Source organism: Engystomops pustulosus, chromosome 7, assembly GCF_040894005.1.
Source record: "Engystomops pustulosus chromosome 7, aEngPut4.maternal, whole genome shotgun sequence".
Classification (NCBI taxonomy): Eukaryota; Metazoa; Chordata; class Amphibia; order Anura; family Leptodactylidae; genus Engystomops; species Engystomops pustulosus.
Genome location: NC_092417.1, coordinates 83076397 through 83089663, shown reverse-complemented (window position 1 = coordinate 83089663; position 13267 = coordinate 83076397). Strand labels below are relative to the sequence as shown.

Below are 13267 nucleotides of genomic sequence, written 5' to 3'. Positions count from 1 at the left end.
GTAAAACTGAGACGCAGCAAAATTTGAATAACTTGTGAAAAAGTAAAAAATTTTGGTCCAAAATTGCACTTAAAAGTCACGAAAAAGAGAGAAGAAAGAAACGAAACGAAAAGTTTAATCAATGACCCCCTCTGATTCTAAACTGCCGTTTACAAATGTTGTCCTAATAAGATGGCCAAACAGAAGACCAAGAGTGTAGGAGTGGGCAGATGATTTTGGAAGTCAGTATGTAAACCAACTTGTTCTACTTATTGCTCCTTTAGGGGACAGTAGGGGAAATATTGCATTATACACAAACAATGTGCATGCAGTTAATGATATTATTAAGTAGTAAACAGTTCAAAACTTTTTTTTTTAGTCTGTTGTGAATGTCAGACAGGGACATATATTGTTAATGGAGATTTTATGGAAAATAGAAGACGTGCACAATTTCCATCAGGGAATTCAGTATCTTTCTTTCCCTGCTGTCAATGACACTGGCACAAAAAGGCTGCAGTAGTGTTATGCTGGGAATCCTGTAGCCATTCTGCAGCTGTTAACCCTTGCACTGCCGCAAATATCAGGAGATTACACTGGTAGCTGGAGTACAGTAGTGAATGGAGCATATATTTGAACTGGTATAATATGTACAGTGGATGAGGAGGGCAGTGTTGGGGGTATATGTGGTAAGGAAGGCAATGCATGAAGTTAGTATAGTAGAGAAAGTGGATGCAGGGAAGTTGTGTAGAGAATGGGGAGGGCACACAGGGAGGTTGTACAATGTATAATGAGAGGGAAGTCCAGGGAGGTTGTACACTGAATAATGGGAGGGCTGAGCTCTCTATAACTCACTTCTGGGCTGCAGGAAGTTGTAGTCTGTTGAGACAGATTCTCTGAATTGTCCTGTCTCTTTGATATTCAACCATGGGGCAGATAGAATGGGCAATGTGGGCGAACGAGCAGGCATTGGCATCAGGACTGAGTGAGTATCTGTTTATCACCATGAATATATCATTAGTATAGCCTGATGGTCATTTCTATACAACACCCTAGGTATATCAGTGTACCAAATGACAAATCAGCTTTACTACACATGTAGATTTTTCTTTATCTCTTTTGGAAAGTTTAGATGCTATTACACTCTCTAACTAAGGCTACCTGCACACAGATGTTTTCCCCGCTGCATCTCTTGTCCTTTTGTCCTCTGTATTTTAAAAGCTTCTTAGCTCTATGGTCGCAAAAACAGTCCCCTTGGAGTGTCACATGATCTGCAAATATGGACCGCACATGGATGACACCAGTGTAGCATCTGTATTTTTCATGTTCTCATAGACTTCAGTCTAGGAATAGGACATGCCCTTAGTTTTTGTCACTAGGCTCAGACACAAAATTGAGGAAACCAGAACTGTGTTTATTAACCCCCAAGAAATACATGGGGGTGTGAGCTGGTATCAAAAACAATGGGAACCGCACATGAGAAAAGTATGTTTGTGTGCATGATAGCAAAAGATGTATGGCCTCATGTGATGGGTACAGTGTGGTATTAAAGGGTACACCAGTTATTGTGAGCTGAAATCAGCTGCGTTGGATATGGAACATGTAGCAGTCTCACAATAACTGATGTGCAATTCTGAAGATATAAAACAGATGTGAAGTGGGCTGAAAACTGTTTAGTTGTCTTTATCATCAAATCTCTCAGTGTTTGCGTGGGTTTCCCACGGAGCCTCCGGTTTCCTCCCGCACTTCAAAATATACTGGTATACTGTATGCTGTGATATACTGTGCATCGCTGCGTAATCTGTAGGCGCTATATAAATAAAGAATTATTATTATTAAGCCTGTTTTTTCTCTTACACATCTGGGAAAATTCTGGGGTAAGTTTCAGAATAGTAATGTCACTTTACTAACTGCTGAATGAGGAAGTGAGAGGAGGAAGTAATTGTTGACAGGAGAGCCATTGCCACACCTGGACTGTGAGCTGGCTCTCTGGCATCTGGCCTCCTCGCTATTCAGAAATGTGGGACTTTTATACCTCCTTATAGATGATCACAGGATGACCTGTATGTCATGTTCTTCGTCTCCCCTCTGCCTTTCCATTATCAGCAGATGCACTGCTTTTTTTATCATGGTACCTCTTTAACTAGAAACATTTTAGCTTTTTTGCATATGTGGTGGTTTAGTGGCCCTAACTTTTTTCTTTGTTGGACTACCTAAACAATTTATGAAGCTTTTTATTTCTTCATGCATTTTGGTTGATATGGTAATTATTGTATTTTTTTAGCTTTATTCAGGGTACACTGGACATAAAGTTAAAAAAAAGTAATAAATTAGATATTAAAATAGATTATCAAAGGGGTTTTCCACTAGCACACAGGCCCCTTCATTAGGCAGGTTTATAAAGAAAGCACTGAGAGAAGTACAGAATATAGAACAGATGTTACACCAAGATGTACATGGTACATGAGGTGATACATCAGTAAGAAAAGCCAAAGCAATAAACCTGATGTTGTATTAATGGATGATGGGGCAATCGAGATGATTGGGCACATTTACTTTCCCGGTCCTGTCTCAATCCTCACTGTGCGCTGTCCGACCATAATGCTTTAGTCACCTTCTTCTTCCCGGTGCATGTGTAAGTGCGACATAATTTTAAAGTTAAATCCTGCACTCAGTCCCCGATATCTGATGACTTGCGACTTGCAAAAATCTGATGACTTGCGACACAATCCCCTTCTAAATACCGGTCACAGTGGAGCAAATCCCGAAAATTTCTAAAACCCAGCAAAAGTGCGATCCGCGGGACCAAGACTAAGGCCTCATGCACATGATTATGTGCTTTGGTCGTAAGCTACCTGCACAAACTGTGGCTAAATCTTTGCCCATCGCCGTCTATTGGCAAGATCATGGTGTGGTGTGAGCACCGTGATGGGAAGTACATAGGCGAGCTAGAAATGTGATGACTACCCGCACCAAAGAAAAGCCTGCATTAAAGAAAGCGCAGGTCCTATTCCTTCCCATCTTTGCGGCCCAAAAAGTAACTTCCTATGATGCTTACCCACCGATCTCTGACTGGCCACAATAAATTAACCCATTGCTTGTGACATTCGTGTACATGAGGTCACTTGGTCTGAAGTGTGTTCATTTAATGAGCTGTAAATCCAGGACCTTGTGACATTCTCATGGATTGTATAATTATTCTCATGGATTGTATAATTATTCTCCTGGATTGTATAATTATTCTGGTTAACCAGAAAAGGTAGAATTCCATTACCGCTTCTGTATTTTTTTTTTACACAAAAGTATTGCACATCACAGATATTTTCTGGCTTACATGGTACTACCACATTTTTCCCAAAGTCAATTGCTTTGTTAATTGCAAGAGTTAATTTCAAAACCTTCCCCTCCCACGTATGATCTGTCAGATGTCCTGCAACTGTTAACTTGGAAGATTTCATAAATGTAAGAAACAGTTTAGTTCATCTTTCTGAAGGGAAGTGGAAAGTTTGATAGTTGCTGCAGAGGGTATTTCATAAAATGGTATCCTGTGCTCATCTTGCGCCATAGTGTATTAGGAGAGATCCCTCATAACCGCACGTAGGCAGCAGGCTGGCACATTCAGAGTGCAGCTTTATCTTTAATACATTGTTTTATAGGTTAAATCCATATGTAGGATTCTGATATCTGTTCACTTTGCATCTGAAACAATATATTTTTTTTCTGTAAAGAGGGAATAATTATGATGACATCTAGAGTAGTGGCCTGATTGATGTGTCTGTGGGGGGCAGGGGAAATGGGTGTAGCACGAGAAAGTTGTTCCCTAGGAATGTATGGGGGGTGGCAAGGCACAGCGGGCACATGGTGCTATCTCAGATTCAGTTTTGCCACAAATAACTAAAGAAAAATCCCTAAACTTTATTCATAAAATAAAATCATAATAAAATTACTTTTAACCTTTTAATCCAGGCTTGAATTTTTTTAGTTTCTATTTGTGCCAAACTGTATAAAACATAAAAATATTTTCTATTTGACAACAAAATAAATAATTAAATAGGTGAATAGGGCAGCTATGCGTGGCATTTATATTGCTATTGCAATACCTGTAAAGGGAATCTGCTGGCAGCTTTTACTATGCATACAATGTTAGGTGGCAAGTATGCAAACACGTTTTCCAAGTTGTTAAATGGAAAACAATGCCTCCTTTTGTTACCGTGAAAGGCAGCCCCCTTAACATTAAGTATGACCTACAAGAAGTCTAAAGATATGGTGTGGGATAGACAATGTTAGGTAGCAGCCCTGGAGATCTGTTTAATCATACATTTGTGTGTTGTTGGTAGCAGCAGGACTACAAAAATGCATTTATATGGAATTGCCCTGAATTCTGAGCACTGGTGTGGGAGATCTCTTCACTGAATTCAGCACAGCCCCTCCCCCAGGAACTGCTGTAGTATTCAAACAGATGCCTGCCACAGCAGTAACTCATAGCAGAGGGAGGACCTGTGCTGTGTTTCAACTCTCATGTTAAATGAACATGTCACGTAGTGTTACAAGCAGTGCAAATAATGGTTCCGTGGTCCGTTGTTTGCATGCCGTGTCTCATTGGTGGGTATGCAGTACAATGTCAATTCTAAAGGACTACATGGGCCCACAGTATGGGCAGCCATAGTACCTGCCATAACTTTTGCAGTCCGGGCAGTCAGCTCCTGCACAGGGTCTTGTGCATGAGCCAATATAAAGTAAATGAGAACATGTGGTAGCCATAATAAACATTTGTGTGCATGTAGCCTTATATGTGTCCTTGCTGTGACTAATATTTCCAATTTCTTCTCTCCACAGTCCTTCTCTCTGGCGGTATTGTTGCAGTTGCTGGACAGTTTAAAAGTTGGGAATTTGGAGCTTATGCAATGTATCCTTTTTAATAAAGTATTTAAAGGAAATCTACCATCCAAATTAAATAAAACAGGGGTATTGGACTGTGGTAATCATCTTATATTTATTATCCATGGCCTCTTTCCTTCTAAATTGACCGGAGACCTTTTCTCTAGCTTCACAAGCTGTTATACTGTCTCCCCCAGCTCCCTCAGCATTTCACCTCTCGCTATGTATAACAAATATAAGAATTTTACTTGTATCTTTGAGTAAGTGCCTCTGGTTTATTATGCTTGATTTTTATGGTAAATTTTCTTTAAGGCGGCAACAAATCCAATTGATAATAGCTGTTAAAACAATGCAATAACAGTGGACTCATTGGAATCTCTAAAAGTTTATGAACTTATAAAATCTTAGGAAATCAAATGGAGTATATATAACTTAGGTAACAAGAAATGTTGTATTTCTGTGAATGCATTATATACGGTGTGTAGTTTAGCAACCATGTTAAGCAGCAGTCTTCTTCATAGTCTAACAAGCGCAGCACTATACATTTTGTAGTGACTCTGCTCCGTATTGCAGCTTAGTACTATTCACTTTAATGGGACTGAGCTGTAACCAGGCCATGTGACCAATAGGACTGACATCACTGGACTGTGAAGCAGATGCAGCACTCAGTGGAATGCCCCCTACAGGGTTATTCCAGGAATAAGCATATTCATATTTTCAAGTGGGTCATTAAATATAAGCTGATATGTAATTACTTATTATTTAAAATTCTACTCCCCTTAGCAGAAAAATGCTGCTGACATACAATGTAATGAAGAATTAAAAGGCTACTGAACCTTGATTTTCTCTGCACAGAGCAGACACAGGATGGAAGATGGTGGCTGGTCACATGTCCACATCACATGTCCTGCACCTGCCTGGGCAGGTCATGTGGTCATAAAGTATGGCCAGTGTTGTGGTGAGACGTCATCTCAGTGAGGTAATGTGCAGTGATGGCAGTTACACATCATCACTATGGTAACAGAAAAGGACAGTCTGTTACATCATGAATGTGTTTAGAGCATGTGATGGAGGAGGAGTTACTGAGAACTGCAGGATCATGGGACTTTTAGTTGTAGAGGGTGGCCATCTTGGAGATAACGCTGCATACTGTAGAAAACCCATAAACTTGTGTAAATCATAAAAGCAAACTAGTTAACCCCTTAAGGACGCAGGGTTTTTCGGCTCATTTCTCGCTCTCCAACTTCAAAAATCCATAACTTTTTCATTTTTCCGTGTACAGAGCTGTGTGAGGGCTTATTTTGTGCGTAACAAATTTTACCTTCCCGTAATGTTATTTATTTTAACATGCCGTGTACCGCGAAGCTGAAAAAAAATTCCAAATGTGGAAAAATTGAAAAAAAAACGCACGTGCGTCACGTTCTTGTGGGCTCAGTTTTTACGACTTTCACTATTCGCTCCAAATAACACGCCTACTTTATTCTTTGGTTCGGTGCGATCGCGGGGATACCAAATTTATATAGGTTTTATTGTGTTTTAATACTTTTTCAAAAATTAAGCGAATGTGTACAAAAAAGAAAAAAAATTTTTGCCATCTTCTGATGCTAATAACTTTTTCATACTTTGGCGCACGGAGATGTCTGAGGTGTCATTTTTTGCGAAATGAGGCGACGTTTTCATTGCTACCATTTTGAGGTCTGTGCGACATTTTGATCATTTTTTATGTTATGTAAAAAGGTGTAAAAGTCGCATTTCGGACATTTGGGCGCCATTTCCCGTCTCGGAGGTCACCGCCGCCCGTAACCGTTTTTATATTTTGATAGATCGGGCATTTTGGGACGCGGCGATACCTAATATGTTTGTGATTTTTACTGTTTATTTTGTTTTATATCCGCTCTAGGGAAAGGGGGGTGATTTGAACTTTTAATATTTTATTAATTTTTTTTATTTTATAAACTTTTTTTTTCTTTTTTTTTCACTATCTTTTAGACCATCTAGGGTACATTAACCCTAGATGGTCAGATCGCTGCTACCATATACTGCAATACTTCTGTATTGCAATATATGGCATTTTTGCAGCACATTCATTACAATGAGCCACTGGCTCATTGTAACGAATCTGCAGCTGCCAGATAGCCTCGTGTCAAAAGAAGACACGAGGCTACCATGGCAACCGATCGCCGCCCCCCGATGACGTTTGGGGGCGTGGCGATCGAAAAAAAGATGGTGGCGCCCGCGCGCCGCCGTCTTTTAAATGCCGCCGCCCCCTTTGCCGGCGGCAACGGGGGGGTTAATAGCCGCGATCGGTGCTAGCACCGACCGCGGTTATTAGCGGTGGGGGTTTTATGCATTATGCAAAAACCCCCACCTTTGTATGAAGAGGACTCAGCCCGTGAGCCCTCTTCATACATCCCTTATACCTCTGTGCCGTAGAGCTACGGCGCAGAGCGTTAAGGGGTTAAGCTCCGTTCCGTGATTAATCACATTGAGTTTTTGTTTATTCATTTATAGCATTATGGGTTTTTGTATCAGATGTTCATATTCCCGGAATACCCATTTAAGTAATATAAGCCCACGTTTTCATCACTCCTCTAGGGCATTATAACAATTATTATAATGGCAATTCTTCCTGAGCTTTGCCTTTGCTCCTCTTCGGGAAGTTCCCCCTATAATCACTAATCAGACCTATAATTATCACTCTAATCATAATTACATCATTATATCCCTGGGATTCCCTGTCTTGTATCACCCTGTAATTGTACACAGCTTCCTCCTCCCCCTGGGAAATAACATCCTTAACTCTTTAGATACACTCCTTTATTTGCTGAAAGCAAATTCTTATTTGTAAGACAATTCAATGAGAACTGATCAGGTTATTTATTTAGATTCAGAAGTAAAATGCATCCAGAAGACCCAGGTCGGCTGTATTTGAACCTTGTGCTGCCTCTACTGCTACCTCTTATTTTTCCATAAGAAATATCATGTATTTGCAAAACCTTAACTTTCAATCCCAGAGCTGCCGGTGTGTTCATTACACTTCTGGAATATCCTAGAAGCAAAAGGAAGAAGGGATCTACAATGGAGAGATGGTGAGTGCATCATGTCCTGTAGTGATATAGAAGTTGTGCTTTTATCCATCCATAGGTCTAAACACCCATTTGCATCAATGCTTTAGTAGTCTTCATGCTTTTCTATTGAGATAATATTTTTTGTTCAGTAATTCATGAGAAGTTGCAAATAGCTAAACAATAATTAAGTCTTTAATTCATATTATTTTTTAGAGACCCTTATGTACCCCTCACAAAACATCTTAATAATCAAAACAATTGAAGTAGACTTCTAAACTACAGAGGTGATTTTCTGCTGAGATGGGTTTATCGCACCCTCAGCCACCAAGAAGAATGCTGCAGGATTTTAGATTTCCTCAGATCCCAATGAACAATGCAGCTGAGCTGGAGTCAGTAATGTGGCTAATGGATTCTGATATTGTATTTTACAGTGGACAGAAGCCCTTGACAGCAGTGGTGAAATGCTTTGGTCCTCTCACGCGTAATTATTATGTCCGGTCTATTTTACATGCTGGGTGAGTACTTCCTGTGATGGAGATTTTACATACCTTAGGCTACATTCACACAAACGTTTGGGGGACGTATATACATCCCCCATACATCGCAATGGCCTCACGACACAACATGTCCTATCTTTCTACGGAATACGGCACTGTGCGCTGTGTATTCCTAAGGATTCTCCCCGGAGCTGATTGTGTGAATGTAGCCTTATACTGTATTTAATACCTAGTACATGAGGAGCTTATATTTAAGTACCTAATATCAGGCTGAGAATTACATAAGAAAATGAGCAGGGTCTCCAGCAATTCTTAGTATTTCAGTTAAGCAGTGCACCCAGGGTTAAAAAACACTACTTTCTTCCCAAAACAGCTCTTCTTCTGAGGCCTCATTCACATGACCGTATGGGGCATGTATATACGGATGACGTATATATGCTGTATATACGTCCCCCATAGACGGCAATGGGCACAATGCAGTTTAACTGCAACGTGTGGCCGCACCCTTAATTCGATTGAGCCAAATTATATTTGAACAGATATTTGTCCCACACAACCAGCATGCAACATTATTGGCAGTAGGTTGCAACCAAAGATGTGATGAGGATACTTCATTGAATTGAATGGGGGAGGAAGGAATGCTGTAGCTTTACTTCCATTCTATGTAGGTAGCAGTGGACCATGTTATAACCGGTTCATCAACAATCGCCACATGTTTTTGGAAATGACAATAAACATTACACCACAAAGTCGTTGGAGCCGGCTTTTCCAGTAGCATAGCGTACTTCTTGCGGAAAGTAACATTTATTTAGTGACAGCAGCAGAATCGCCATCAGTATAGGGTATTTCAACAACAGAGTATGTTGACTGAGAATTATGTAGCCAAAGGCTGCGGTCACACGTTCCGCTAGCAGTCTGTTCGTATCGCGATGCTAGCGCACAGGGGGCAGGCCTCTGACCGATCGCATATGCGTATCCAGTGGAACGCATGCGATTGGGTTATCTTTAATAATAACGATTTCATAATATTACCCCCAGAACAAGTAATTAATAATTCAGACCCCAAAAAGATGTTGATATACAACCAGAAAATATTATCAATACTAATAATACAGATGGCAGAATAGATGGTGAAAAATATTAAAGGCCTCAGGCAAGACAATATATTATGCCACATTGACCCCAGAGCAGAACTATATATTACATACTATACATATTATATTACATATATGTCAGGACCACTATCTAGATCCAGGATTGTTGAGATTTTTTGATATATAAAAATCTCCACAACCAAGGACATGGTTGGAATGTGAACCAGTCTTAGGCCGGTGGCACACGTGGGGCCTTGAACCCGTTTTCTCATGCTTTTTTTAAAACGCATCCGTTTTTGACCAGTTTTACCAATTAAAACATATCAACAGGTTAATTAAGGACTGCTTAAAAATGGCCCAAAAACGGGTTAAAACCTCCACTTGTGCCGCCAGCCTTAATAAAAGCCCCACTGGTGGCAATGAAGTTCTTTATTTTATACCACCCCAGATTTCAAGGGAGAAAAAATATAATAAAATTGGCAAAATATGTGTTATCTATGTATTAATACACTTGTGCGCAATTTACAAAATTCTTTATCTGACATGTTAAAAAGTCTTTATATTAACTTGCATAAATTGGTCTACAGGTTGGCCGTACCTGGAGGCTTTATCCTGGCTACTATCTTGGGCACAGTATGTCTTGGTATTGCATCCATCATTTATCTCCTGGTGAGTATGTCAGACACTGACTGGAAATCTTAACACGGCATTCTGCTGCATGGGCCAAACAGATGTGATGCTTGGTGGGTAGGGTTGGGTTGGGAGACCCAACCCTATGGACAACAACTGAACAAGGGGTTCCTTACTACACTTAGCTAATAATGGGGACCCAAAGCATGCTGACTCAAGATAAAGTATCAAGATATAGACATGGACTTATTAGCAGCAAATCTCTCACTTTCAAAAATGAAACCCACTGTCCAGTGTTATAATTGGGAAAGGTTCTGGTAGTGTCCCCTGCACTTAAAGGCAATCTACCACATGAGTGCAGTGCTTCTAAACTAAGCTTTTAGAAGCACCAAATCAGTCGTGGCAAACCTATGGCACTGGTGCCAGAGGTGGCACTCAGACCACTCTCTGTGGGCACCCAAGCCATCACCCCACCACAGAGTTTCCCAGACAGGACTCAAAACTTCCTCCTGCAGTCCCTGGCAATCAGGATGTGCTATGATTAGTGCTGTTTTAAAGCTGCACATCCTTAGCTGCATGGGACTACAGGAGGAGAAAGGAAGTGCACACAAGGCTGCGTTATTAGAGCTCCTGCTCTGGGCCCTGCAGTTCTTCCCGTTCAGGGGACCCTGGAAGGAAGCTAGAATTGACACTGATACAATTAAAAGCCATGACAAAACAGGTTGCAACATGTTGCTGCTTTAATTGCCATGTTGGGACTTTGCATTTAGATACGTGGGTTAGGTTGTAGTTTGGGCACTCGGTCTCTGAAAGGTTCACCATCACTGCACCAGATCCTGGTTCAGGAGGCATAGCTCAGCATGTAAGTGTGCTTGGTTTAGAAGCGCTGCACCCATGTGGTAGTTTAAGCATCCACATCATAGGCTTCACAAATAATTTCATATATGTAGCCTATATATGCCTATACACAATGTATAGGCGCAGTCTGGCAATTGGTGGCATTCACCCACAAGGATGCATTGTGTACAATGGGTACCAAAAATGTTGTCTTTTTGTCCACCATAACAGATGGTTTTGTTGAAAGATAAGGATTGTTCAGGAAGCTTCCTTCACTTATTACTATTGTAGGGTGCTAGTCTGGGTTTCTGGGCCTCCCTGATTCCAAGGCTACTTTTTTTTATACTTTGTTTATTGATTTTATATTTTACATTGCAAATATAAGTACACCAATGAGCATTCAAATATCAATGATCATTCAGTTAACAAAAGAGAGCATTTTGCTCCAGAAGTTTCCTTCGATGGAGGGAAAAAGGGGGAGTATGGGATGGGACTGGGTATTGGGAGTGGTGGGGTGAGTTGGTTCTGGGGAGGGAGGGGAGAAGGGGAGGGTTGATGGGGGTGTATACAAATTAGTATTTATTATTTTTTTCAAACATTTGAGTTACCGTAATAACAATTAACAACCAAATAATAGAACAAAAGAACAATTTTTGTCTTTAGGAGATTTCACCTATGTAATACCTGTTGTTTTATTTTTGAATTAGGCATGAGATTATTTATGTATAGACTGTATTCTAAAGTTTTTATTTCTAATTTGTATTCTAAAGTGTTTAATCCAAGGCTACTTTGACAGCTACAGATATAGTTATTCCCCTTGCCACTGGCCAATGGCCTGTTATGGCTAACGTTTCAGAGTGTACATTTTCTTTTTTTCTAGACTCTAAAACATTATACAATCTGTGAATTCTACTCTAAATATATTTAATGTCTTATAATAACTTGGTACCTTATGAATTTGGCATTGGCTCTATGTGGAATCCCTGGCAGTAGGATCCATATAGGTTTATATTCTTTGATTGGCCGAAAAAGCTTCCAAATTTCTGGATTATGAGAGACTCTGGAAACATCAGTTAGTTGGGGGAGTAGCCAATGGATTAGGATGTTACCGTATGTTTTTTAAAATCATTTAAATCTGCCTGTCTTCTCATCCTCTTTCTTTTCTGTCTAGGCTGCGATACGTGGAGAAGAATGGCGCCCCATTGAGCCACAAGCCCCACCAAAACTGAAAGTGGCAGAGACCATTAAACGTCCCCCTGAGAACCCCCCTCCTCGTCCTCCTCCAGAGGTGCGCAGGAAACAGGTGGATGAGGGACATGTTAACCCCATTCCAGTCCAGGATGAAGTATGATTGGCATATGGAACTTTTTCTGTAAGGGTACAATGAGGATGCCAGATGATCTGACCAATGCTCCTTTCCATTACGCTTCTTGTCCCAGACCCCTCCCCTCAGTGCAACCCTGTCCTCCATTTTATGTTTGTTTCATTGGTGAGAGATTGGACTCAGTCGTTTAAGGACAATGGCAAAAGACTCGGAATGAAATTGTTTCCCAATTTTTACGTAAAGGAGGAGCTTTTTTCTCTCACAAGTATTAAGAGCCACTGAAAGTACTTCTATTGGTCACTGTATCAGTTGTTCATGGATTAGTCCTTATGTTTGCGGTTTGCTATTTTTGCCTTGAAGGCGTTTATTTTTTTCATCATGTCCTCCTGACTCTGCTGAAAGATATTTCAACATATCAGAGTATTATGGTCTAATATTAAATGAATGCCCTGTCCACTAGACCTAATTTATATATACATACTGTAGCTTTCCTAGAAAAATGTTGTCAATAAAGCTTTATACATACTGAAGAACTGGTTTCTCAATAGGTCAGAATCAAATCACTCCAGAATTCTGGTGCAAACAACTCGATAAATCCCCCCACACTCATGAATAGGTACAGGAGAATGAAGTTGTACACATAACATGTCAGTTATCACCTAAAAAAAAATGTTCATTTGTGTTGCATGGTTCGTTTTTTAGCGCACGGACTGTGCGCTGTAATAGACTGATTTTTGATTTTTGTCGCATGGGCTAAATTGGTGCAGAGCTGAATTTGTTTGAAATGACTTCACATTTAGAAATAGAAAATTGTAGACTTGCTTTTTGTGGGTCTAAGTGTGCAACACAAATCGCTTAAAAAAAAAAGTGTAAAAAGAGAAAATAGAAGAGCAGGAAAATTTCACTGTGGGCAAGTCAACTGCTCCTTCCCACCTTTACTCCAACCTGCTGGAATGGGCATGT

The 13267-nt window shown here is 40.3% G+C and overlaps 1 protein-coding gene across 1 annotated transcript; it reads left to right on the top strand.

The window, feature by feature from the left end:
- The first annotated feature begins 806 nt into the window (after positions 1 to 806).
- CYBA (cytochrome b-245 alpha chain) lies at positions 807 to 12837 on the top strand. The gene is made up of 6 exons (XM_072117111.1): positions 807 to 961; positions 4813 to 4882; positions 7869 to 7943; positions 8354 to 8437; positions 10101 to 10182; positions 12152 to 12837. The coding sequence occupies exons 1-6, from the start codon at positions 904 to 906 to the stop codon at positions 12329 to 12331; spliced, it is 549 nt and encodes a 182-aa protein (XP_071973212.1). The 5' UTR covers positions 807 to 903; the 3' UTR covers positions 12332 to 12837.
- Positions 12838 to 13267: the final 430 nt, after the last annotated feature.